Below are 27,715 nucleotides of genomic sequence, written 5' to 3' on the forward strand. Positions count from 1 at the left end.
GACAGATGTCCAACTGGATTGGACGTCAATCGCCGTCAATGGCAATTAGTGTTAATGTTTGAAATAAAATTAAAGCCGATTGGACAGTCGGAAGGTTGTTGATGTGTTTATGTAGTCTTAGTATTGGAAATGGTAATTTGACAATGTTGTATGTGATAAATGTAAAAACGGCGTTTTTTTAAAGCAATTGTGGTTCATCATTCGATGTTAATGGCAGATAATGAGTTAAGGTGGACGTTTTCAAATGTATTTAGGTGAAACTTTACTCTATTCGTGAGTCGTTCCGAGGAGGACGAGTTCGGACGGACGGGCGGGGGTGAAATCGACCGGATTTGAATGGGTTTCAATGCAGGAGCTGGCAAAAGTTAAGACTCGGTCCACCTTAAGAGCTCAGCGCCCCCTTTCTCCTCTTTTTCCCCGAGAAAACGATTCTGGCTGAGGATCAGAACATTCAAAACGGCCCGGAGGATTTTTTTTTTCAAAGCAATCACGACTATAGACGTCCCAACTCCAATCCATTTTTGACTTGAACGATCTCTAACAGTCAGAACGGATTGGACGTCTATCGCCGTCAATAGCAGTGAATGGGTAATTGCAGTTTTTAGGCAGAAATCCACATCAGCGCAACAATGATTGAGTATTATGACAACCTGAAAAGTTTTGGTTACGCACATGACCTGGCACCTCACATCAAAGGACCACTCGAAAAAGGGGCGTGGCCTAGCGCCGGGGCGGATATATAATGGGACCTTTTTGCCTGCCAGTCAAATAGCAGCGAATCCATCTGGAGGGTTAGGAAAAAAAAGCAAAATAAAAAAGAAGACTCTGCAACTTTGAAAGTTTTTGGAGGAACTGTTGGATTACTACTGAGGTCCAGTTTTAGTTTGAATGTGATTTAATTTTTTTTATTTTTGCACTGGATTTGGACATTTTTTAGACTTAGAAACTGTATATATATATATATATTTTTTTATTAGTACTTATATGATGTGGTTTTTCTGCATTTCCATTGGTTTTATGGTCAGTCTATGCGGCGCTTGGGAAGAGAGTACCGTAGTACCGGTCAGGTTAGACCCAATGGCGAGTAACGCCGAACCGGGGCGAACCTTCTCCCCTGAAGAAAAGCAGAAGCTGTCCCAGATGAGAGTCTACAAGCTGGACGTGTTTGGTCAAGAGATGGTTTTGAAACTGGAACCCGATCATACTTTCCTGGCTCCGGGTTTCGTCTTCCAAGTTGTGGCCAGTCCTGAATCCGAACCGAATCGGGAGACCGAGAGCACGGACGATTCCGGGTGTTTCTTCTCGGGGACGGTGAATGGAGAAGAACACTCGGCCGCTGCGTTGAACCTGTGCCAGGGGTTGAGTGGTGGATTTTACTTTAAAGGGGAAGAGTACATGATCAAACCCGGCAAGGGAAATGACTTTGGGACGGAGGAGGGGGTTCACTTCATCCGCCGGAGGGCTCGGGAAACGGCCGGGGACGGGAGCTCCAAGTGCGGGGTCAATGAGGACGAGGAGAGGGTGCCGAGTAATGGCGAGAAGAAGCCTGACGTCAAAGTAGAATCGACTGGTAAGTCCTTTTTTTCCTTCTTTTTTTCATGCCACTATAGGTAACTCTTCAACAGGGACGCTCCTATTTGCAAGTTTAAGCACTGGGCAAAACTTGTTGTAGCCCCCCACCGCACCCCCACTAATAAAAAATAATTCCATGCATTATGATTAAAAAGTAACTCCCTATTTTTTAAAATGTATAATTTATTCCAATGTTGTAATATTTTCCTATACTTATAATATATTTATACTATTATTTCATATTCAGGTCTTTTTTTTATTCAACAAAACACCTTTTCAGACAGGAATGTGGCCAAATATTATTGTAGGACATTTTTAAAAAAATAATTGATCAGAAAAAACAACAATGACATAGCTTTAATTCCAGCACATCATGGAACATACACAATAAATCTATAGAAATGTGATAACCTATGAATACTTTGTGATTACTTTAAAATATGGTGTAACTTTTCATATTAAGCCTTATTATTTGTGGATGTGTGTGTGTATATATATATATATAAGTATATATATATATAAGTGAACCGCAGAGTAGCGCCCCCCTCAAATAATTTGTTTGTTTGTTTGTTTGTGTCTGTGTTTTCAATGTATTTATTCAGATTTTGCATTTGAAAGCAATACATATAATACATGTTATTTGACTTTGTTCCCAAATTGTAATAAAAACTTTTTTTTTTTTTAAACCTTTTATGTACCGTAATTTTCGGACAATAAGCCACTACTTTTTTCCCTCATCTTTAAACCTACGGCTTTTAGTCCAGTGCGGCTTATTTGTTGATTTACTTGGGTTAATAGGTAACACTTTATTTGCAGCAGTGTCACAAGACTGGCATAAGACTGGCATAATAATGACATGACATGGGCATTACTGAATGCATATGACCGATGTCATTTAGTGTCATCCGGCAAATGATGTATCTAACTCCATTTATGTCCAACTCAGATCTTTTACATCCATTCAAAAGTGAGATAATAACATTAAATACATCTGTTATAAGCATTCATTAATGCTCATGACAGTCTTATGTCATAATTATGATTGTCTAATGAGTCTTGTGGCGCCACTGTCAAATAAAATGTTACCATATACCATAACTAGCAATTCATGAAACAACTGGAACAGTAACTGAAGAAATATTTCGCATAGAACATGAATTTTGATTGTTATTTACATCTGTTGCGCTGCAATGCATGCTTGGAGGCATGTTGGATGACAACAGTGTTGACAGCAGGTGGCAGCAGTGGTTGAATGTCTCCCCCGAGGGAGCAGTGGTGGACAAATGTGTTACAAGCGCGAATTCGGAAACAAGTTTGGACCATGCAGCAGACACAAGCGGGAATGGCGTACAAGGGTTTATTAATCACAAATGAAAAACAACACGCGATTGCAGAAAGGCAGAAAAAACAAAAAGGGTCCATGACAGTAGGTCGACGGGGCTCAATAATACAAACTCGAGGGTAAATGAGTAAAATAGGCAGAAAGCCGAAAAAGGCTGAACACAAATACTCAAATACCTGCACAAGGTAGAGATTCAAAGGAGGGCAGCACACGAACAAAAATCCTAGGCAGAGTATACGCGAATTTAGCAAGGCTATAGTGCGAGAATACAATGGTGATCAGCAAAGCAATATCTCGGCAGCTTGCTTCGGGATCACCCGTGCTTAAATGTTGTGTTGATGAGCCCGCATTCAGTGCAGGTGCGACGTCAGGAACGCCCCCACAATGAGCTCTGCAACAAAACAATCCAACCAGCAGCAGAACGTGACAAAATGAAGCTTCTGGAAGCAATGAAGCTTTGCAGCCAATTGGTTCAAAGCTTCATGGTGGTTCTTTTGGTCTAATGACAGTTTTATGGCGCCACTGTCAGATAAAGTGTTACCGATTAATATCTTTTGGTGTAAATATCCCATAATACAGTGATGACAGCTACGGCTAATAGGCCAGTGGGGCTTATCTATGAACAAATGTTGTTTTCGTGTCAAATTTGGTGGGTGGCGGCTTATAGTCGGGTGCACCTTAAAGTGCAAAAATTAGAGAATATTCTTTTTTTTTTTAAATTATTTTCAGAATTTTTGTTTTTTGTTATGCAATAAATGTTTGAACGCCTTATCGTACAGGAATGTGGCTAACCATTTTTTGTAGGGCTTCCACATTTCACATTAAAAGTAAATAATCAAATCAGCAAAGACAACAAGGACATAATAGATTGAATTCCTGTACACCATAGAACATACAAAATAAATCAATATAAATACGACAACCTATGAATACACTGTAATTACTTTAAATAAGGGAATAAGATTTAATATTAAGCCTTATTATGTACATTTATAGCCTATTAAGCCTTTTTTTTTTTTTTTTAAACGTGTGCTACCTGTGTGTACTACTCAGAGGTAAGTAGTAATGCATTATTTTCTATCGGAGATATGATCATTTGAATTTTATGGTAGGAAATATGTTTCATTTTTGTAAAATTTTCTATAGTCTTAATATTTTTGACCTAATATGGTCATATAGTAGGTTATGGTACAGTTACAGTATAATATTAAATTTCCTATGGATGGCTTGTACGGTGATTTTTTCCCCCCATTGCTTAAAAAAGTAAATCAGATGTTCTGAGCAGTTCCGCAGTACTTAAGTATTCTTTTCACCAAATACTAGTAATGCACAATGATGCATTTTTCAACCGATACTGATAACCAATAATTTCATCCTCCTTTCAGCCGATAATATCAAGACGATAATTCTAGTAAAAGATATACAGTATATAAGATTTTAATTTATACACAAGAGCAAATATTACTGTGCAAAAATAGAATTTATTGCTAATTTATTGCTACTTTTACAACTTAAAATATGAACAACTAGTAAATTCCAACAACTAAACAATGTTCATTCATATTAATAATACCTACGTATTTATAATTACCGGTAATTGCACAAAAATGCCTTCAGGAGGGGTTGAGGCGCCGGCGCAGAATTAGACAAAACTGTGTCGATTGCGCACATGTGCACATTTGGAGGCTAAGTCAAGTTTATAATTATTGGATTGCAATATCAGTTGATTTTTTAAAAATCTGGATTATTGGTGTCACGTCATAACTGCCATTATCGGCCGATAATTATCGGTAAGCGATAATATCGTGCATTTTTACCAAATACTTTTTTACTTGTACTTGGCTACATTATTTTTTTATGACTACCTTTACTTTAACTTGAGTAAAATTATTTTGAAGTAACACTACTTGAACATTTTTGTAGCTTCTTAAACTTAGACGTAACATGTGCCTGCTAAAATAAAATAAATAAATAAATAAAAATTGACAAATTAAACACATTGAAAAGTCACCAATAGCTAGCTCTAATCAGAAAGTTACCTAAAATCAACAGAACCTGGTTACTTCCTGTTGATACTGGGACATTTTGGGTCATTTTCTGACAGTTTTGCGGCACTTACAAGTCACATTCTTTTCGTTTGGGTCCTTCTCTGATGGTTTGAGGGCATTCCCAGAAATGCAGAAAAAACAGCTTCTTCTCATTTTCCTGCTAGAAATTTTTTAAAAATTGACAAAAGTTAGCACAATGAAAGCTCACCAATAGCTAGAAAGGACAGCTCTGTACATACAGTATACATACCAGTATACATACAAGTCCTCCATCCCCAGGGAGGGGAGGCAAGGGTTTAAGCAGAGCCAGGCAGTGCTGAGGCGTGCAAACTCGCCTCCTGGTACAGAAATGTGTCCACTACAAAGGATTTTCACTTAGAATTTTCCTGCAAAAAGGTCAAAGGAGTCACAACGCTGAGTCATAGGCTCCTCGTGTTTCTTGCTAAAATAGCCATATTTCAGATTGTCCTCACTTTTAAAAGCGTAGATATGCTACCAATCCCCCTTTCAACTCATTCACTGCCATTGACATCGATGGACGTCCAATCTTAAAATGTTAAAATGTTAAAATCGATGGAATGTCAATGGAAGCCAATCTCATTGATTGACAACACGAGTTTATATTTTCCGAATTCTAAAATCGTCAAAAATATGAGCTCAATCAGGAACAACTACAGTGTGTCAACAGTGCCATGGAAACCAACTGGTCCCCACTGACTGAAAACAAAGAGTTTATATTTCCTAAACTCTAAAATTTGTTAAAATACGACATAAATCGGACACGAGAATTTGATTCCGCCTCAACCACCATGCGGCGCTTGGGCCTCTGGCACTAACTGGTCGATATTGGTTGAAAACATGAGTTTGTATTTTTAACAAATGGCATTCAAATTGGTTTTTAAAAAACACGATATAAACCGTTCACAATTTTGTTATCTCTCCCAACCACCAGGGGCCGCCATTGTCTTGAGAACCAACCAGTCCCCATTGATTGAAAACATGAGTTTACATTTTCTATATTCTAAAATCGGTATACATATTACCAAAACAAAAGTTTTTTGTTTAAACCGCTTATTGTCGCTATCAACTCGGGAACCAACTGGTTCTTATTGATTGAAAATATTAGCTTCTATTTCATTAAATTCTAAAATGGGTGAAAATATTACATGCATAAATCAGACGCAAAAATGTGTTTCGATCTGAACCACCCGGCGTCGCCATTTCCATGGGAACCAACCGGTCTCCATTGAATGAAAACATGAGTTTGTATTTTCTCAAGTCTAAAATCAGCAAAACTATGAAATGGATCGCCAGAGCTGTTGGAACCAACCGGTCCACATTGATTGAAAATATGAGTTTATATTTTATTGAATTTTAAAATCTGTAAAAATATTAGATAAATCAGGCGCGATAAATGTGTTTCCATCTCAGCCACCAGGTGGTGCCATTGCACGGGAACCAACCAGTCTCCATTGATTGAAAACATGAGTTTGTATTTTCAAAAGGCAGAAATCGGCAAAACTATGACATGGATCAGACACCAAAAACGGTACCCGTCTCAACCACTAGTTGTCGCCATCGCTTTGGGAACAACTGGTCCCCATTGGTTGAAAACATGAGTTTAAATTTTCTAAAATTTAAAAATCGGTACAAATATTACATGAATCAGACGCAAAAATGTGTTTTCATCTCAACCACCAGGCGTCGCCATTTCCACGGGAACCAACCGGACTCCATTGATTGAAAACATGACTTTACATTTCATTAAAGTCTAAAATTGGCAAAAACAGGACAGGAATAAAACACCAAAAACAGTTTCAATCGCAACCACCTGTTGTCGCCAAAGCCACTGGAACCAAACAGTCCCCATTGATTAAAAACATGAGTTTATATTTTATTAAATTTTCAAATCGGTAAAAATATTACATAAATCAGGCGTAAAAAATGTGTTTCCATCTCAGCCACTCGGTGTTTGTCATTGCACGGGAACCAACTGGTCTCCATTGAATGATAAAATTAGTTTCATATTTTTTAAAAGCAAGGGTGCCGATTACGTTGATCACGATCGACCAGTTGATCGCAACACTAGTGTGGGTAGCTCGCAGCATCAAACAAAAACAAAAAAACAAACAAACAAAAAAATATATTGTTTTAAATGTACATAGTTAATTATGTTGTGTGAGCAACATGTGTGAGCAAATCAGCAAAACTATGACATGGATCAGACACCAAAAACAGTTTCCGTCTCAACCACTAGTTGTTGACAAAGCCGTTGAAAACAACCGATCCACATTCATTAAAAACATGAGTTTATATTTCATTAACTTATAAATCAGTATAAATAATACGTGAATCAGATGCAAAAATGCGCTCCCATCTCAACCACCAGACATTGCCATTTCCGCGGGAATCAACCGGTCACCACTGATTGGAAACATGAGTTTAATTTTATAAATTTTCAAACCGGTAAAAATATTACATAAATCAGGCACGAAAAATGTGTTTCCATCTCAACCACCAGGCGTCACCATTTCCACGGGAACCAATCGGTTACCATTGATTGAAAACATGAGTTTATATTTTATACATTTTCAAATCGGTAAATATATCACATAAATCAGGCACGAAAAATGTGTTTCCATCTCAACCACTAGGTGTCACTATTTCACGGGAACCAACCTGTCCCTATTGAATGAAAATATGAGTTTATATTTTCTAAAGTCGATCGCAATGCTTATGTGGGTAGCGCGTGGCATAAAAAAAATCAAATTTAACATGAGTTTATAGTTTTAAGTCTAAAATCGGCACAAATTGCCTTGGGAACCAACTGGTCCCCATTGATTGAAAATATGAGTTTACACTTTCCAAATTCTAAAATCGGTAAAAGTACGACCTAAATAAGAAACAAAAAATTGTCGCCATTAACTTGGGTACCAACCAACTCTGAACATACTAACCAACCTTCTCCGCACCTCTACTCCAGGCCACCACAGGACCAGACGTTTCGTTTCCACTCCACGCTACTTGGAGATCATGCTAGTGGCCGACCAGTCCATGGCCGAGTTCCACGGCGCAGGTCTGAAGGCTTACCTCCTTACCATCATGGCGGTGGCCTCCCGCCTCTACCGCCACCCGAGCATCCACAACTCCATCAGCCTGGCCGTGGTCAAGTTGATGGTGGTCTACGAGGAAGAGCGAGGGCCTCAAGTGTCATCCAACGCGGCCATGACACTCCGCAACTTTTGTCAGTGGCAGCGGCAGCACAACCCCGCGAGCGATCGCCACCCGGAGCACTACGACACAGCCATGCTCTTCACCAGGACGGTATGTTGAAGGGTTTCAAGGAGAATTTCGAGCAATTCTGAATTTACTAGTACCGGTACCGATACAGCTCTACGCAACTGACCTAACGGTGTGCTCCTTTAGGACCTGTGTGGTGCCCATTCCTGTGACACTCTTGGAATGGCTGATGTCGGTACAGTTTGTGACCCAGAGAGAAGCTGCTCCATCATCGAAGACGATGGACTGCAAGCTGCGTTCACTGTGGCGCATGAACTAGGTGAGTCGAAAAAGGCTTGTGAAAAGTTTGGCAAAGTATCAATAATGGCTCATTGAGTTGGAACATTTTAGATCTTAACAATAGCAGTTCCGAGGTGTGATAGTAATACCACATGTACTTTTTTGTACGATCCTGCAGGCCATGTCTTCAACATGCCTCACGATGATTCCCAGCTATGCTCCGGGGTCAACGGCCCCCACTGGGGCTCCCACATGATGGCCTCCACCTTGTCCAACCTTGACCAGCAGCAGCCTTGGTCCCCCTGTTCCGCCCTCATGGTCACCACGTTTCTGGACAATGGCCACGGTCAGTGTCTGCTAGATAAGCCAGCCAAGCCTCAAGCGCTCCCCCTGCCCCTTCCGGGGACGGTCTACGACGCAGACCATCAGTGCCGGCTTACCTTCGGCGACGATTCCCAACATTGTCCTGACCTGAGCACCACTTGCGCCGCCCTGTGGTGCACCGTGACGACGTCCAACGGTTTGCTGGTGTGCCAGACCAAGAACTCTCCGTGGGCCGACGGAACGTCGTGCGGTCACGACAGTTACTGTCTGGCTGGACGCTGTCTCACCAAGAGTCAAGCTTCCAAACATCAGGTGAGCGCTTGAAACTGGGAAAATTTGGCAAGATTATTGAAGAGTATAATATAAAAATATGGATTTTAGAGGACTTACAGGTCTCTTTCTGTTCATTTTGGTGAATTTTCTTTTGATTTTTGGGCATTTTGGGTTCAGTTCCTGTTGGTTTTGAGGCATTTCCGGTAACCTTCCTGCTGATTTTGGGCTTGGGTTTTGGGTGGTTTTGGGTCACTTTATGATGATTTTGGAGCATTCCCAGCTCACTTCCTGGACATTTTGGGCAGTTTTCTTTTGATTTTTCGGCATTTTGTGCTCACTTTTTGTTGTTTGGTCAATTTCTATTGGGCTTGGGTCATATTTATGGTGGTTTCGGGTCACATTTTGATTATTTGGGAGCATTCCCAGATCACTACCTGGACATTTCGGGTAATTTTCTGTTGGTTTTGGAAATTTTGGGCTCACTTCCTCTTCTTTGGTCTCTTCCTGTTGATCTTGGGTCGCTTTTTGATGATTTGCGGCATTCGCGGGTCACTTTCTGTATATTTTGGGTAACTTCCTGTTAATTGTGGAAAATTTCCGGTCTCTTCCTGTTGATTTTGTGTCACTTTTTGATGATTTGGGGCATTCTCTGGTCACTTTCTGTATAGTTTGGGTCACTTCCTGTTAATTTTGGAGCAATTAGTCAGTTTAAAAAAAATAATAATAATTTATGACCACCAAACGATAAACTTCCTATTGATTTTGGGGTATTCTCAGTCACTTCCTGTACATTTGGGGTCACTTCCTGTTGGTTTTATGTCACTCTCTGAGGATTTGGGGACATCGTGGGTAACTTACTATATATTTTGGGTCACGTTCTGTTAACTTTGGGGCAATTATTTTTTGTCAAAAATAATGACCACCAATAGAGAAACGCTGAAATATTTAACATTCATTCATTCATTCATTTTCCATGCCGCTTATTCCTCACGAGGGTCGCGGAGGTGCTGGACACACAACCATTCACGCACATTTAGTTTTAAATGTTTTATTTATGTAATATTGAGTATTTTTCTCTGTATCGATATGGATGTAAACATTTTAATAACGTGACAAGTCAAGCAGATTCCAACCTATAGTCTGTAATCTTTCTAGACTCCCATCAACGGCGGCTGGGGAGTGTGGGGTCCCTGGGGCGACTGCTCTCGCACGTGCGGGGGCGGAGTTCAGTACTCCTTCCGGTCATGTGATGACCCTTTACCCAAGAACGGAGGCAAGTACTGTGAGGGCAAGAGAATCCAGTACCGTTCCTGTCACACGGAACCCTGCCCCGATACCAACGGTGAGTCGGTACTTTAGTGAAATTTCAGGGAGAACATAGCAAATAGACCTGAGTGCTAAATCTTCTGGTTTGCTTCAGGCTTGTCATTCCGGGAGGAACAGTGTCTGGCTCACAATGACATGTCAGCTCAAGTGTCCCTGGGATACGGCGAAGGTGTTGAGTGGGTGCCCAAATATGCTGGAGTTTCACCTAAAGACCGATGCAAGCTGGTGTGCAGGGCCAAGGGAACGGGATACTTCTTTGTCCTCAAATCTAAGGTAAGGTTGTGAAAAGTATCCATGTTGAGATTTGATTGCAAAAGTATGGATACTCAGTTATTTAGTTGTTCGCTGTCAGCAGAAATTTTCTGTCAAATTTTTGCATTTTATTAGCTCATTGACCTTTATTGACAGCATTAGACCTAGCAGGGCCGAGAACCAAATTTGGTATTTGCCTTGTGGCAAAATGGATTTTGCCATTTGGCTTTTTTTTTGCCATCTGACAAAACTAGATTTTACCATTTAGCATTTTTTTGCCATGTGGCAAAATGGATTTTGCTATGTGGCAATTTTTTTTGCCATGTGGCAAAATTGATTTTGCCATGTGGCATTCTTTTTGCCATGTAGCAAAATGGATTTTGCCATGTGGCATTTTTTGAAGGGGGTATATGGCATTTTTTTTGGGTATATGGCAGTTTTGCAGGCCATGCACGTCCATGCCATTCACGGCCATGCACGTCCACATTTTCCATTCATGTTAAAAAAATGACAGCCACGCATGTTTTTCTGCCATTTAAAATGAAAGGGAAATTTGGACGTGTCACGATGTTAAGTATGTCCTGACAAAAGTCATGTTGCTTTAAGAAAGGATTTTAAAATGAGCCTGTTCCTCTGTTGCCCCCAGGTGGCAGATGGAACACCATGCAGCCCTGACTCCACCTCCGTTTGCGTTCAAGGCCAATGTGTCAAAGCGGGATGCGATCGAGTTATCGGCTCCAGCCGGCGATACGATAAGTGTGGCGTGTGCGGAGGGGACGGCTCTACCTGCAAGAAAGTATCGGGTTCACTGGAACGTGCCAGGTGAATACTCGGGACAAGTCTTTACTCTCACGCATTTCAGCTACGTTACATTTCTCACATGCCAAAAAATATAACTCGAACAATCGTCATAATATAAAAATTTAATCGCCGGATTGCTTGGCAAACGTCATACCGTGCGCCATCAGTAAATACCATGTGGTCTGCCTCATGGATATCACATTTATAAGTCTAGATGTCCATAGGCGGAGTAAGTGTCTGGTTGCCATCTTGTGTCAGGGCAAGGCAAGTGATTTTCTCCACTAAAATACTCTTTAACTCGCTAAATTCTTGACAGATTAGCAAACGTATCGGTTTAGAAGAAAACATATTTGCTTAAATATTTATTATTTTTTAAAAAAGGTTTTTACATACATTTGAATTTAAAATAATACATAATAATTTAAGTGTTTTCTAAAGTGGAAATATTCGCTTTTTTATTTATTTTAAATAAGAGGATTAAAGCATAATCCTTTATGTTTTATTTTTTTAATCTAGTAATACATATAAATGATTTTTTTTTTTATAAATAAAAGTGTATTTTCATATTTATGTTTTAAATATGAAAACTCCTGTTTTTTTTATTAAAAAAAAAAAAAACCCAAAGTGTTTGTATTTTAAAGATATTTACCTTTATTTAATTTAGAAAAAAACGAAAAAGTAATTTTAAACAAAAAAATATTAAACTTAATTCATTTGTTTATTTTTTAAATTTAAAAAAAATCAAATAAAAAAAAGTGACGTCATCCTGATTATTAATATTTTGTCTTTTTAAATTAATTTTAAAAAAGGAAAAAATTACAAATATTCTCTAATTAAAAATATATTTTTTTAATTCAGGAAAAAAAAATCCAAAAATTATAAGTATAATACGTAAAAAATTAAAAATGTGTAATATGCTCTCATTTATTTATTTATTTTTATTTTTTTTCCTTGTGGCATCTATCTGCTGTGAATTGAAATGACTTTATCAATAGTAGACGTCCAATCTTCGTTTGTTCGCTACCATCACTTCCAGTTCAAATGGATTGGACGTCTAGCGCCGTCAATGGCAAGCGATGAATGAATGGCAAACGCTTTGACATTGATAAAATAACTTTTTAAACAAATAAGATAGCTATGACTTGATTTTGATGTCAATACATTGACTTTAATGGGTACGACGCCTTATGGCGGCCATGTTGGTGGGGGCAATGAAAGCTCTTTTCATGCTTCTGCCTTGAAATGAAATGAGTATATCACTAGTAGAAACTCAATCTATTTAAAGCGGGAGGGCTGTTCATCCGCTGCCACCCTCCTACTTCAAATGGACTTGACGTCAGTAGCACTCAATGTAATGTATCTATCTATTTATGGAAAAAACAACTCTAAGTGATTAAACGTTGTCTTTGGTACAGGCCTGGGTACCAAGACGTGGTGACAATACCAGCAGGTGCCACACATCTTGATGTCAAACAACGAGCCCCCGGCAACGGTCGTCACGACAACAGTTACCTGGCAGTGCGGCGCCAGGACGGTACCTACCTACTGAACGGCGATTACAAGCTAATGACCGTGGAGTCGGACATCGCTCTGGGAGGGGCGCTCCTGCGCTACAGCGGTTCTTCTGCCGCTTTGGAGCGCATCCGCAGCTTTTCCCCTCTCCCCGAGCCTATCACCATTCAGGTGCTGTCAGTGGGAGAAGCCCCCAGGCCCAGAGTCAAGTACAGCTACTTTGCTCCCAGACCTGACGACGCTGGGCGTCGGCGTTCCGTCAACGCAATTCCAGATCTGGGCGTCGCCGAGTGGACTCTGATGGACTGGGGTCCGTGCTCCCGGACCTGCGGGGGCGGCACGCAACAGAGGGAAGTGCTGTGTCTGGATCCCCGAGGCCGCCCGTCCCAGGACTGCCCGGAAGAGCTGCGACCTTTGGCCTCTCGACCCTGCGCCTCTCAAGCCTGCCCCTCCTGGCTTCTCGGAGAATGGTCGGCGTGCTCCAAGACCTGCGGCCGAGGTTTCCGTAAACGCCAGCTTCGCTGCGCGGGCACCGACGGCCGCACGCTGAGCCACGACAGCTGCGACTCCAAAGACCGACCTCGACCCCTGCTGGAGCTGTGCTATCGAGGGACCTGCTAAGGAGCGTTTTGGCAATCTGACCTCGTTTTTTTTTTTTTTTTACAAATTCAAGTCAACGGCCCGTGTCAACGACTGCATCTGGACTTTCCGCGCACGCACACTGACTGCGTCACACACTCGGAGGGAAACAAAAAAGTCTGCCACCTGTCTTTGGAGTGCGGCGGTGGCGCGTGAATCGGAATGTGCTGTTTACAAATCCAATGTTAGTGTATGAAAATACGATTTGCAATTTATATATTGTTTCTTACATAGCCGCCCTTTTGCCAAGAAAAAAACGTCTTTTATTACATATTCTGTACATTAAACATTACTCAAATGTGGGTACAGATTAGTAAATTGTACCTATGGGTTACCAAACTGTGGGTACAGATTATATTTCAGTTTACTAAACTGTACACACAGTTCTGTAATCGGTACCTACATATGCTATGAGTACATATTACTAAACATATTAGTAAACTGTTTGTACAGTTTACTAATCTGTACTCAAAGTTTAGTAATATGTACACATATTCAGAAATATGTGGGCACAGTTTTTAATCTGTACCAGCATACTGCTCAACAATGGGTATAGATTACAAACCTGTATCCACAGTTAACTCATCTCTACCCAGAGAATACTCAACTGTGGTACAGATTAGTAATCTGTACCCACATTAAGAAATATGTGGGTACAGTTTACTAATCTGTCCCCACATAGTACTCAACAGTAGATACAGATTAGTAAACTGGTTAGAGATTATTAATTGTACCCACAGTTACCTCATCAGTACCTAGCGAATACTCAACTGTGGTACAGATTAGTCATCTGTACCCACATTAAGAAATATGTGAGTGCAGTTTACTAATCTGTCCTCACATACTACTCAACAATAGATACATATTAGTAAACTGGGTAGAGATTATTAATTGTACCCACATTTAATTCATCTGTACCCAAAGAATACTCAACTGTGGTACAAATTGGTAGTCTCTACCCACCTTAAGAAATATGTGGGTACAGTTTACTAATCTGTCCCCACATACCACTTAACAGTAGATACAGAATAGTAAACCGGGTAGAGATAACTAAATTTTACCTACAGTTTACTAACAGAATCTATACCCGATGAATACTCAACTGTGCACACAGATTACTAAACTGTACCCACATATTACTCAACAGTGGGTAAAGATTAGTAAACTGTACCCATATTTAGAAATAATGTATGTGGGTACAGATTACTAAATTGTACCCACATGTTACTAAATTCTGAGAATAGATTGGTAAAGTGTGGTTACATAAACCCTAACCCTAACCTAATCTGTAACCAAATTTTACTAATCTGTGTCCACATATAACTCCATTATGAGTACATAATGATAAACTGAACCCAAAGTTTAGTAAACTGTGGGTACAGATTAGTAAACTATATCCACATTTTGCTAATCTGTACCCGGAGAATACTCAACTGTAGGCACAGATTACTAAACTGTACCCACATATTACTAAATTTTGAGTATAGATTAGTCAATTGTGGGTAAAGATTACTAATCTCGTCCCATAGTTTACTCATCTCTATCCACATATAACTCAATTTTGATTACAGATTAGTAAATTGTACCCACAGGTTACCAAACTGTGTGTACAGATTAGTAAACTACAGTATATGCACATTTTACTAATCTGTTCCCAGAGAATACTCAGTTGTGGGTACAGATGCCTACACTGCACCCACGGTTTATTAATCTGTTGTTACAGATTACTAAACTGCAGTTACAAATTACTTAATTGTGGCTATATATTACTAAACTGTGAGTTTAGTCATTTGTCTCCAAAATTCAGTAATCTGTGGGTACAGATTGACTCTACACACAGTTTACTAATATCTACCAACAAATTAAATTACAGGTGACTTAACTGTGATTACAAATTAGTTGACTGTACCCACATTTTGCTGATCTAAAACTACAGTATAGTAATCTGTGTGTACACGCTATCAAATTTTGGGTACAGGTTACTAAACCGTGGCTACAGATTACCTATTAAAAACATTTTTTTCCCTACCGTGGCACTAGGTGGAGCTCTGTAATTTGTCCTAGCTGGGCTGGACGTACTTTAATGCTTGTGGAGATGACTGTGGCGTATAGATATACTGTATATAGATACAGAAAAAATGTTCATATTCTACTTAACTACCCCATCAGGTATGGAAATGGAGATTTATTCTGAACTGTCAGTCAACAATTATTTATCACAAACCTGTAGCACTTCACTTTTGTTTTGTTTTTCCCAGCGGCACATTGTTAAACTCATTTTTTTCTCTCTATGTATGTTGTCATTTAGCCATATCTTGGAAACCAAAGAATTGTGCATGTGGAGACAGAGAAGTGGGACTTGTCTCCTTGCTACTACTTCATAAGGAAGTCTCTCCTGCCTTCCGAGAAGGCATTTTTTGTGCAGTTTTATAGCCAAACATTATTTATTTTTGTACAGCCTGTTAAATGTAATCATGTGGCCCTTTTAATATTATTTTTTATTTGTTATTGAGATCACAGAAGGAAGTAGAATATGCAGAGTATTTATGCAATGTTTTCTATATATGTATATGGTTCTTCATTGGTTCTTGAATAAAATATTGACTCTGGTGAAGTTTCTGGTTTTGAAATCATAGTTATTCCATTTCTACTGTATTCAACTGTCCATAGTTAGCTGGGATAGGCTCCTGTACCCCCCGCGAACCTTGTGAGGATAAGTAGCTTGGAAAATGAATGAGTCACATCGAGTCGCTAAAACCAACAGTCTGTCTCGCGTTAGCCATGTTGAATCAACTTCTCCGCTCTCCTCGTATGTTTATTTCCTCACGCTAAAGTTTCTTGTCACTTTACCATTGTCACGTCCGCCCGTGGCTGATTGGTCCACTCCGCTGTCTGTTTGCTGTGGCTTGCTCCGCCCTGGAAATTGATCTGCAGAATGGTCACCAGACTCTATCGCTGGAACAGCGGTTAGTCTGGAGTTCCAGGCAACATAAAAATCACAATTAAATCAAGAGAACGTTAAAAAAAAAGGCAATTGAAACAGGAAACAAATTTATACATAAAAAGTGCATTCAATTGAAATCAGAAATGGAAATAAAGCAGAAAAGGAATCAAAAGCAAATAGCTTGGAAGTTTGAAATATGTAGACAGTTATGGATATGCTGTGATAAACAAAAGTATTTTTAGCCCTGATTTAAAGGAGCTAGCAATTTTAGCACTCTTCAGACCTTCAGGTAATTTGTTCCAGAGGTGAGAAGAAGAATAACTAAATGCTGCTTCACCCTGCTTGGTTCTTGTTCTTGGAGCATACAGGAGACCGGTTCCAGACGACCTTAGGGGTCTAGATGTTTCATAGGGATTCAACAAATCAAGCATGTACAGTGTATCACAAAAGTGACTACACCCCTCGCATTTCTGAAGATATTTAAGTACTAGTATATCTTTTCATGGGACAACAGTGACAAAATGACACTTTGACACAATGAAAAGTAGTCTTTGTGCAGCTTATGTAATAGAGTTAATTTATTTTCCCCTCAAAATAACTCAATCTATTGTCAGGAATGAGCGGGCAGGCAGGTTGTATGGACCCAAATGCAGGGAAACAAAAAATGCAGCGAGGCAGGTGGCAGTGAACTCTAAAAAAACCTTTTAATGATAACTAACAAAATCACAAAGTACAAAACAAAAGGGCTAGGGCTCAAAAGGCAATGTTCAAACAAAACTTACTTAAGTGAAGGGGCGGGTACACGAGGACTTGGACGGGGCTTGACTTGACGTTGATGTAGACACGGACATTGACATAGACAATGACGCAACAAGGAGTGACAAGAAACTGGGTCATTATATACGCAGACAAGGGGTAACGAGACGAGGAACAGCTGGGTAACACAGGTGGATGCAGATTGCAGGATACACTGGGAAAACACACACAGTTGAGAGCAATGGGTAATCACAGGGACAAGTCACACAAGGAGAAACCAAACACAAAACCTAACATCTATAGCCATTAATATCACCCCTTAGTAAATACGTACATCCCTAAATGTCCAAATTGAGTACTGCTTGTCATTTTCCCTCCAAAATGTCATGTGACTCGTTACAGGAGTGCTGTCAGCATTGCTGCAGAGATTGAAGAGGTGGGGGGTCATCCTATTCGGGCTCAGACCATACGTCGCACTCTGCATCATACTGGTGTGCATGGCTGTTACCCCAGGAGGAAGCCTCTTCTGAAGATGGTACACAAGAAAGCCCGCAAACAGTTTGCTGAAGACATGTCAACAAAGCACATGGATTACTGGAGCCATGTACTATGGTCTGATGAGACGGGCAGGCTTTCTTGTGTACCGTCTTCAGAAGAGGCTTCCTCCTGGGGTGACAGCCATGCACACCAATTGGTCGGCGTATGGTCTGAGCAGTAACTGTTGTCCCATGACAAGATATAGTTAAATATCTGCAGAAATGCGTGGGGTGTACTCACTTTTGTGATACACTGTATTTTAGTCCAAAGGCATTTCGTGTTTTGTAGACGAGCAGTAGTATTTTATAGTCTATCCTTTGACTCACTGGAAGCCAGTGTAACAATTTCAAAACCGGTGTGATGTGGTCCAATTTCCTTGTATTTGTAAGGACTCTGGCCGCAGCATTCTGTACTAGTTGCAGCTTCCTGACTGGTTTTTTTATCAAGACCTGTAAATATACCGTTGCAATAGTCCAATCTACTGAAAATGAATGCATGCATGAGTTTTTCCATGTCTTGTTGAGTCAAAAGTCCCTTAATCCTGGCTATATTTTTTAGGTGGTAATAAGCAGATTTAGTGACGGACTTTAGATGGCTATCAAATTTTAGGTCTTCGTCAATAGTTAAGCCAAGATTTCTGACTTGATTTGTAGCTGTAAGTGACACTGCGCTAAGGTGCATGCTTATCTTTGACCTTTCCTGTTTTTGGCTCAAAAATGATCACTTCTGTCTTTTCTTGTCTAATCGCCGACAACATACACGTATGTATGTAGTGAGAGTGCTATCGCTAAACCATATAAACATTAAAAGCCCTAACTCCATTGACAAACGCCATGAAATACATTAGACTTGACAGTGGATGTTAGCAATAACAAAAGATTTTGAATTGAAAATTTCGTAACTCACCTTTCCAAGCACAAGATAGATTCCTGCCGAATTTTCGTGGACGAGGACCTGTTTCACCCAACCAGCAACGTAGCATTTATAAGCCTCCAAGCTCTTAAAGTTTTTCAAACTTTCGTGAGAATAGGCTGATTTTGTGTGGACAAGATAGTTGTAAATATCAGGATAGCAGATGTCAGGCGAAGCCAGCGGGTCGAAAAACATCGATTTAGGCATCAAATAAGGATCTGGCGAATGGATAAACTGAAGCTTTTCCACATAACGCCTTTTATGCAACGCATCAAGTGAGTTTACGGCATCCGAAAGCACCGGGTCTTCCATGAAATGCATTATAAATTGCTCGATGAATTGAGACCATTGATAATACAGACACAAAATGACGGACAAGGGGGCGGAACCATACAGCGAGCACGTGATTTTGTGACGTCGGTGGGTAGGGTCCAGGCCCGGAGTGACTAATCGGGAGCTTCTGGACGATTCCAGAAGGGCCGGCTGGCCAGATGGGCCGGTCCGGGTTTTATTTAAAAAAAAAAAAAAAAATTACACTGTTATCATTTTTTGTTTGGTATTTATTTATGACAGTGTCACTGAGTATAACTTACATTCTGTTACCGCTGTCCCCGTGGGCAGTCTTAAAAAAAAAAAAAAAAAAACTATTATTTTTTTCCCCAGACTCATCCTCACGTGTGCAGACGAAAAATACAGCATGCAGCTCCGCCCCCTAATTGTAGTCTGTATTGAGCCAAATTAGCTGCTATCTCGGTGCTCGGATGGATAAAAAGAGCAAGGGTGGCGCTGAAAATTAAGAATTAAAAAGAGAAAAGCACTCGTGAAAGAATTGGCAAAATGCGCGAAAATAGCTAATTTTTTTCATGCAACGACCTTGCTGCCTCAAACTACAGAGGATTACAACGAAAGTGGTAAGGCCAGATGGCGAATAAAATGCAACTTGCACCGTGTGATACGACAATATGTAATTGTGGAAACTTTGGCTTCTTGTAGCACCTCACAAGGGATATGTAGCAGCAAGCATTAGCCATAATGAACACACCACAGGTGCAGAGCTGGAAGGTAGGATTGCCATGTCGTTCAGCGAGTGAACATTAGAATTAATATAATCAATTACGTGGCGTTTTTAAAGTGGAAATGGAAAATGGATAATAGTATCATTAGAAGTTGTTACAATGTGCAATACGTATTCTTTATTTTTCATATTGTTATGTTGCTATGTTTGTTTTATCTGTAAGCACTCATTTTGTTAATATTTGATGTTGCAGAAAAGGTCTTATTTATTCATTTATTTTGGGGCTGCCAAAATTATCGCGTTAACGGGCGGTAATTAATTTTTTTAATGAATCACGTTAAAATATTTGACGCAATTAACGCACATGCCCTGCTCAGACAGATTTAAATGACAGTACAATGACATGCCCACTTGTTAATTGTGCTTTATGGAGTTTTGCCGCCCTCCGCTGACGTTTGGGTGCGACTGATTTTATAGGCTTCAGCACCCATGAGCATTGTGTAAGTAATTATTGACATCAACAATGGCGGGCTACTAGTTTATTTTTTGATTGAAAATTTTACAAATTTTATTAAAACGAAAACATTAAGAGGGGTTTTAATATAAAATTTCTATAACTTGTACTAACATTTATCTTTTAAGAACTACAAGTCTTTCTATCCATGGATCGCTTTAACAGAATGTTAATAATGTTAATGCCATCTTGTTGATTTATTGTTATAATAAACAAATACAGTCCTTATGTACCTTATGTTGAATGTATATATCCATCTTGTGTCTCATCTTTCCATTCCAACAATAATTTACAGAAAAATATGGCATATTTTATAGATGGTTTGAATTGCGATTAATTACAATTAATTTTTAAGCTGTAATTAACTCGATCAAAAATTTTAATCATTTGACAGGCCTAATTTATTTTTCAAATGTATCATTTAATATAGTTTTTTTTTAAATCCATTTTTAAATTTGTTCAAAACATGTTGTGTTGCACTTGTTAAAATAAAGCCACCTTGTTAAACAACCATGACCTGCACTGAATTGGAATACACAGAATTACAGTACACGGCTTTAGAGAACACTGAACTTAACACGTGTATGCATAATGACATAATTTTAAATGAGTGGGCCGGTCTGAGGCATGAAATTCCAGGGCCGAAAATGAGTCCCATTCCGGCCCTGGTAGGGTCTATAGTAAATGCACCCTTAGTACGCAAATAATCGTTTCCACCATTTTACCACTAGAGGGCAAAAAATCCCATCAAACCTGCGTCTTTTCATGAAGTCAATTTGATCCCATTATGCTGATGAACATGTTTCCCCAACAATGGTGCCACCACGGAATGGCCAGGGGTGCCCCCCCCTATAAATTTGTTGGCCTCCCCACTCGCCAGTATAATGTGACATTGTAGTAGCTGCGGAACTCAAAATGTTGACTGGACTGTTATGGACTATGCACATTAAATCATTAGTACAGGTAGTACCCGTGTTACGACGTACTCCATTTACGCGATTTCGACTTCACGACGCTGGAGTCTCGTCCATCCTTTTGTCTCCAGTCTTGTCTTGTCTTGTTTTTTACTTCACTTTATTAACATGACTCGTTCTGTCCTCACTAAACGTTCAGTTGTTCCGCTTTACACACAGAAAAAAAAGCAATTGTGTTTCTTGAAACTTTTTACTTCCTTCGCTTTTGACAATTTGTAATGCTGTAACACACATATGCACACTTTTGTTCAAAACGACGCACATTTTATCAATAAAACACTTGACACAAAACGATTGGCATTCAAATGTCCATCTAGTCTGGTCAAAATGTAAATTTAGTAGATTAAATTAGCCAAATTTTCCTAACAAAAGTCCACTAGCTTAATATGCTACGAATCTTAAAGTATTTGCAAGTAGCAAAATTAGTGGTGTTTCCCCCACTTCCACAATATTGACATCTTTTTACATTACTTACAGTGGCTGATGCTGGCCGAAAAAATTAAATATCCCTCATTTTCGAAGAGTGCGGAGGAGGCGGCGTGTTGTCGACATTAATCTCTGGGGCTGTGTAATTGTGCGTATGTGTCTGTGTGATGGGGTCAAGTAATCAGCCAATCAAACATGCGTTTGAGGGGGGAAAATGGATTGGTACATTCAGCAAGTGAAAAGGGATAAATGTAAGTCTGAACATAATGAAAATACAGTAATTTACTTAATAATGGTAGGGTCTAATTCTATCCTTACAACATATGGGAAGACAATCTAAATTACCTATATAACTGAACTCATTGTATAATGCAAAAAAAGGTTGCTTAAAAGTTGGTGGGGACAATGTGAGCATCCTGAAAAGTTAGTAGTGTTATGTCCCTACCGTCCCTATGCAAATCTACGCCCTTGGCCATAGGAACATTCTCAACATTAATACAAAGCCACATCACTTCACCATAGACAACATTTAAGAAAGATTTTTATAAGCTTCATTAATTTTTTGTGTGAACGCAACTTATCTCTTACACAAATTTTTCTCCGAGCTGGCCAGCTAGTCCCCACCTCCTCCTTACCCAAGCAAATGATAGCATGGATCATCTGCCGGCGGCTGAAATGAAACTCTGGTGGCCCGGTTACGCAGCTAAGAGAAAAACCTCGGGCCCAGCGCAATAATAGTTGGGCGCTCTAGTTACCTGAGCAGTTGTTCTGATGAGTCCTTAAAAAGTGAAGATGGTGTGAGAAAATGAATAATAATTGGATTCCATGTAGGACGGGACAATGAGGCACGGAAACTTGCCGTGCCCGCCTCCAGTCGCAATCAAAAGCGTTATCATTCTGTCAAAGGCAATGAAATGGAGGGTAGCACAGGAGGGAAGACATTTTTCACAGGAAAAATTATTTGTTAATTCGTATTAAAAGGTGCTACGAAATTGCGACCATGAGAAAATATGAAAATGACTGCACTACTGTTATCTTGTAGGTAGAAAACGAATTTGGCACTCAAATCAAATTTTTTGTTTGTCTTTTTCACCATTTTGATTGTTATTCCAGCCCAAAAAAATGAATCACCTTTTTCAATTCTGATTGTGACATCACAACTAACAATGATGATCATGGGTAGCTTTCTAGTGCTGTGCTAGCTAGCTAGCACATGTTGATAGAACACTCACACGCAGGGCCGGAGTAGGACTCATTTTCAGCCCGGGAGTTTCATGCCACAGACCTCCCCACTTTATATCATGACCTACCGGATTGAAATATTGTAATAATAATCGTGCTGTCAAGCGATTAAAGTTTTTAATCACGATTAATCACATGCTGTCAATTGTAAAATTGTGATTAGTGGCATTTTTAATACACATATTAGCATAGGAGTTGAACAACCTTACAAGGGCGTAGGTTTGGTCACAATATTGGTGGGGACGATATAAAAGCATAACCTCCATTTTAACTTTTTGCTTGAGACTGGACATTAATAAGACCAAGCAGATTGGGTGAACAGCAGTCAGGGCTACACATCTCACCAATGTGAAGCAAATTAATTGATAGGCTAAATTATTAATGCAAAACAAATCAATACAAATTCATTTAACTTCCTCACTGCAAATTTATAACGTCTTAATCTCATAATTTTTCTTAAATCTAATCGAATAATTTTCTTTATCTTCTTCTGGGTGTTAAAGGCTGGTTAACAGATTAATGTGTGAGATTCTTCCCCTTATTTTCAGCTAGGTATTTTTCTTATGTCAAGAAATCTGAGTAAAATTTACTTGAAGCACTAGCTGATAATTTCACTTATTTCTCGTGGATTTACACTGAAAACGAGGGAATTTAAGGTTTTTTTTCCTCAGTTTTAAAAAGGTTGGGTTTTGCAGTGCATATGTGTTGGTTTAGGTGGTACACCGTTCGATTCAAACCTTTGTTTTCAAAAACTACTAAAGAAACATTTTAATAACTTCCAGAATAAGTGTCTGGATTTTATGAGCAAATTTAAATTGCAATATTTAAAAACAGGTGGGTAGAGTAGCCAAAGATTTTACTCAAGTAAGAGTATGGTATCACATGTCAAATCCGATGTAATCAGAATGTTAAAATGTTCCATTGTTAATTGTATGTACGTGTATGGGTGTGTGTATGTCTGTGCCGTTTGACTGGGCCCCTACTAAAAGCTTTAAATAGCTTATTCGGAGTGTCCTTTCATGCATCTTATCAGATGAACTGCTTGTATATATGACCATGTTCCTGTGTGTACCATGATACGATGTGTGAATAAACTGAACTGAAACTGAGTAGCGTTACTTCAAGATAATATTACTCAAGTAAGAGTAAAAGTAGACATCCAAAAAATGTACTCAAGTACAAGTAAAAAAGTGTACAGTGAAAAGAATACTCAAGTAAGAGTACCATTTTGAGTAACTGCTATTGTTTTTTTTTGTTTTTTTAAACAATGGTATATGAACCGTTGTTATAATGATACTGGACAATAACACATTACATAACCACATTAAGCCAAAGAAATACAAAAAAAAAAAATCATTGAATTCCAATGAGAGAAAAAAAACACATAAATGAGGCATGATTCGTCCAAAGAGCATGAGTGCCCTCTGGTGGAGAAAATAAGTTTCTAGTTTGAATTGTGAAGAGTTCCTTCATGATTACTATTTAAAAATTAAAAGGAGCAGATATCCGGGTTTCCATGGTCAATCAGTGCGAAATAAAAACTGGGAGAGGGGTTGAAATCCGCACTTTCGAGTCATGTTGAGAGCAGCGCTCAATATTAAATACTTCATTTTTTTACGGTGCTAAAGACACCACATGATTGAAAAAGCTGGCGTGAAGCTAGAACTGCAAGCTTGCGTCTGATTGGTATAATGGAGTCATGTGATTATTTTTGCGACGTCTCATTGGTGAAATCGGTAAAGCTACTTGCTACTACTACAGCTGCTACAGCTACTCGGCATCGCTGGCAAAAAAAAAAAAAAAAAAAATTCTAATTAATCTAATAATCTCTCTTTTCTTAATTGTCTTATTTAGCACCTTTGGATAACTTTGAGAGTCCAACTGAATGTAAAAGACTGCTTATTCACCACCACAAAAGCTTCGGGAGCAAAACAGTATCAGGGTGAAAAAATTCACAGAACACATGAACACGTGTGAATGTAGGAGTGGGTCTAGTCTTCAGCCAATCAAACTTGCGTTTGGGGGGGGGGGGGGGGTGGACTACCACATTCAGCAAGCGAAGAGGGGTCAGTGTATGGTAGGGTTAATTCTATCCTTACTACATGGGAAGACGATTTAAATTACCTATATAACTGAAGTCATTATATAATGCAAATACGGTTGCGTAAAAGTTGGTGGGGACAATTTAAGCATCCTGAAAAGTTGGTAGTGTTAAATCCTCACCGTCCCTATGCAAACCTACGCCCTTGCAACCATACATCATTCAAATTTAAGCCTCATTAGAAACAAGAGTTGAGCAACTTTACACTTGTAAAGATGAATTCAAACATGAATTTTCCCCAAATAACTTGTAAAAAGGGAGGCACAGAGGAAGAGTGGTTAGCATGTCCGCTGACAGTTCTGAGATCAAGGGCTCAAGCACGGGTTCTGTGTGGAGTAACCATTTTATTTTGCGGGTACAATCTATAATTTTATCTTATATATTAGAACGGCCTTTTAAAGACTCAGGAACCTTTTGCGGGTGTTTTGAATTACACATGTGGCAACAGTGTACAAAACTGAAGCTTTTCATTGTATTCAATTTTAAGTATATGGTTATAATAAGCTGAGAAATCTTAATCAGAAAAGTTACGAGGAACTGCTTGAGATGAGCCATTATATGCAAATGACATACAATTTTGTTGGTTTAATCTTTTATGTTAAATTGCCACAATTAAACATTTACTTGATATTCAAATTTTTCCGGTAGTACTATACGTATATATTATTGGTTATCAATGGTTTCATATTTATGACATAAAAGTACCAATAAAACTAAAATTTGAAAGATAAAATGATTGAACTCAACAAAATAAAACTGAAATGTGAAAGATAAAATGATTGAACTCAAAACGGCTGTCTCCCAATTTCCCAAAGCACTTATAAAGTTCGAACATCTGCATTTCAGAGTCCCATCCAGAGATCCCATCCCAGAGATGCCCATCAATCTACCTCAGAGAGTCACGTTTTGGGTTAAAATGCCAAAGTTATATTTTGCCAGAGAATGTGGATTTCACCCTGATCCTCCTTCTTTCTGCCCAAGAAAAGTGAGCTTCGGGCAGCCGCGACACAAGCATGAAGTGCCTGGAGCCTCCATGCTGGAGGTTTTAGTGGCGCTCTAAAGCATTCAAATTCTTTCATTTTACACGTTCATTCACAGTTTACTGTATCTGTGCATTAAATGACAAGAGTGCCACATTTTGCTCTAAAAAAAAAAGAAAAAAAAGTTACGTTTCACAGGCCAAGGGGATTTTACCCCGTGTTGGGTGGTGATCAGGAAATGTCCAGGACCCAATTGCAGAGGTGGTTAAGTGTTTATTCAAAAAAGCAAATCATCAACAAAAAAATCACCCAAAAGGGGAAAAATGCACTACAAAAGACTATTCATGAAACGTGGTCTTCTCAGGAGAGAGGCTTCTAGCGTTTGTGCTGGAATCTTCTGGCAACTGGTCTGTGCTTGGCCTGCGCTTAAAAAGGCTCAATCAATAAGCCACAGGTGTTGCCACTTAGCCTCGCCCCTGAGAAGACCGGTCCCTCTCGCACCGGTACAGCCTGCAAACAGGGAGAAAGGCATCAGCATGGAACGAAAAGGCAGGATCATAACACCCCGAGCATCCATGTGCTTTTGCCCGCCCATAGGGCGTCTCGGGCGGCCTCGACAGCTGAGGTAGTTTCATCGCTGTACTTTCATCCAAACATGCTCGAAAACAATCATAATGCGTCGCGCCACGCAGTCAGGCGGGTTCATGCTAGACATGCTGCCTCAACAAGCCTCATTTTGGCCATTAAAACCCAAAATTAAGTTTTACCGGTATCAAGTTATCAGGATAATACTCTCTCCCAGAGCTGGCGGCATTGGGAACGCGTCGCGGGGTCTTGAATTCCAAACTACAGGATGCTGAAAGGGGCATAATTTACCGCTCAAAAGGAGGTTGCATTAATGCCGTTATTAACGAGTTTAACTGACAGCTTCATTAAAAATGTATATTATGACCAGCCCAAACGTCAGGCCGGCCCACCGGGATTTGTCCTGGTCCTCCCGATTAGTCACTCCGGGCTTGCTCAAACAGTAACAGGAGAATAATGCTCCTAAGGCAGTGGTTCTTAACTTGACTAAAGGTACAGAGCCCTACAAGTTTCAGATGTGGAGTCACCAAACCCTTCGGAATTATATAATAAAGCATTTTTTTTTTTTTTTCAAATTCAAAACCAATAAACTAGCAAGCTAATAATTTAGCAAATTCCCATTTAAAATTCTTCTCATTTCAACAGCATATTTTATAAACAGGTCAAAATTTGAGACCACGCTGCCCATTGGGATATTGTTTTCCCTCATACCAAGATAGGAACACAACCACAGGCAGACATTGAAATGTCTACAGAATGCACGTTGCGTTGAGATGATTGAGCGACCACTGGAAAATAAAATTCCTCAACAGCGAACGCACGTTCCAACCATAGACTTCATAACCTCTTGACATGACACGGGAAACGGGGCCGATTCTTAGGGGGCCTATTTTCAAACACTTCAAATTCAAATATTTACAAAACCAAAGCTGCCTAAAGCCTAAAACCAACACAGGCACCTACCTTAGCCATATATGAGTCCCCATGAGCAGCGGTATCAAAAAATTCAAAGTCATTCCCTTATAAAATCACGATTAATTATTTTTTATATAAATATAACACAACTTAAAATGACTATAAGAGTCTCTTAACCTAGATGCACAAAAATCACCAAATGCAGA

General features: G+C 39.4%; 1 protein-coding gene across 1 annotated transcript; it reads left to right on the forward strand.

The window, feature by feature from the left end:
- The first annotated feature begins 562 nt into the window (after positions 1 to 562).
- Positions 563 to 16,222, forward strand: adamts1 (ADAM metallopeptidase with thrombospondin type 1 motif, 1). Its single transcript, XM_057830383.1, has 8 exons — positions 563 to 1,570; positions 7,946 to 8,286; positions 8,389 to 8,521; positions 8,660 to 9,117; positions 10,234 to 10,420; positions 10,499 to 10,677; positions 11,303 to 11,478; positions 12,873 to 16,222. The coding sequence occupies exons 1-8, from the start codon at positions 985 to 987 to the stop codon at positions 13,588 to 13,590; spliced, it is 2,778 nt and encodes a 925-aa protein (XP_057686366.1). The 5' UTR covers positions 563 to 984; the 3' UTR covers positions 13,591 to 16,222.
- Positions 16,223 to 27,715: the final 11,493 nt, after the last annotated feature.

This window comes from Corythoichthys intestinalis, chromosome 2 (assembly GCF_030265065.1).
Source record: "Corythoichthys intestinalis isolate RoL2023-P3 chromosome 2, ASM3026506v1, whole genome shotgun sequence".
NCBI lineage: Eukaryota > Metazoa > Chordata > Actinopteri > Syngnathiformes > Syngnathidae > Corythoichthys > Corythoichthys intestinalis.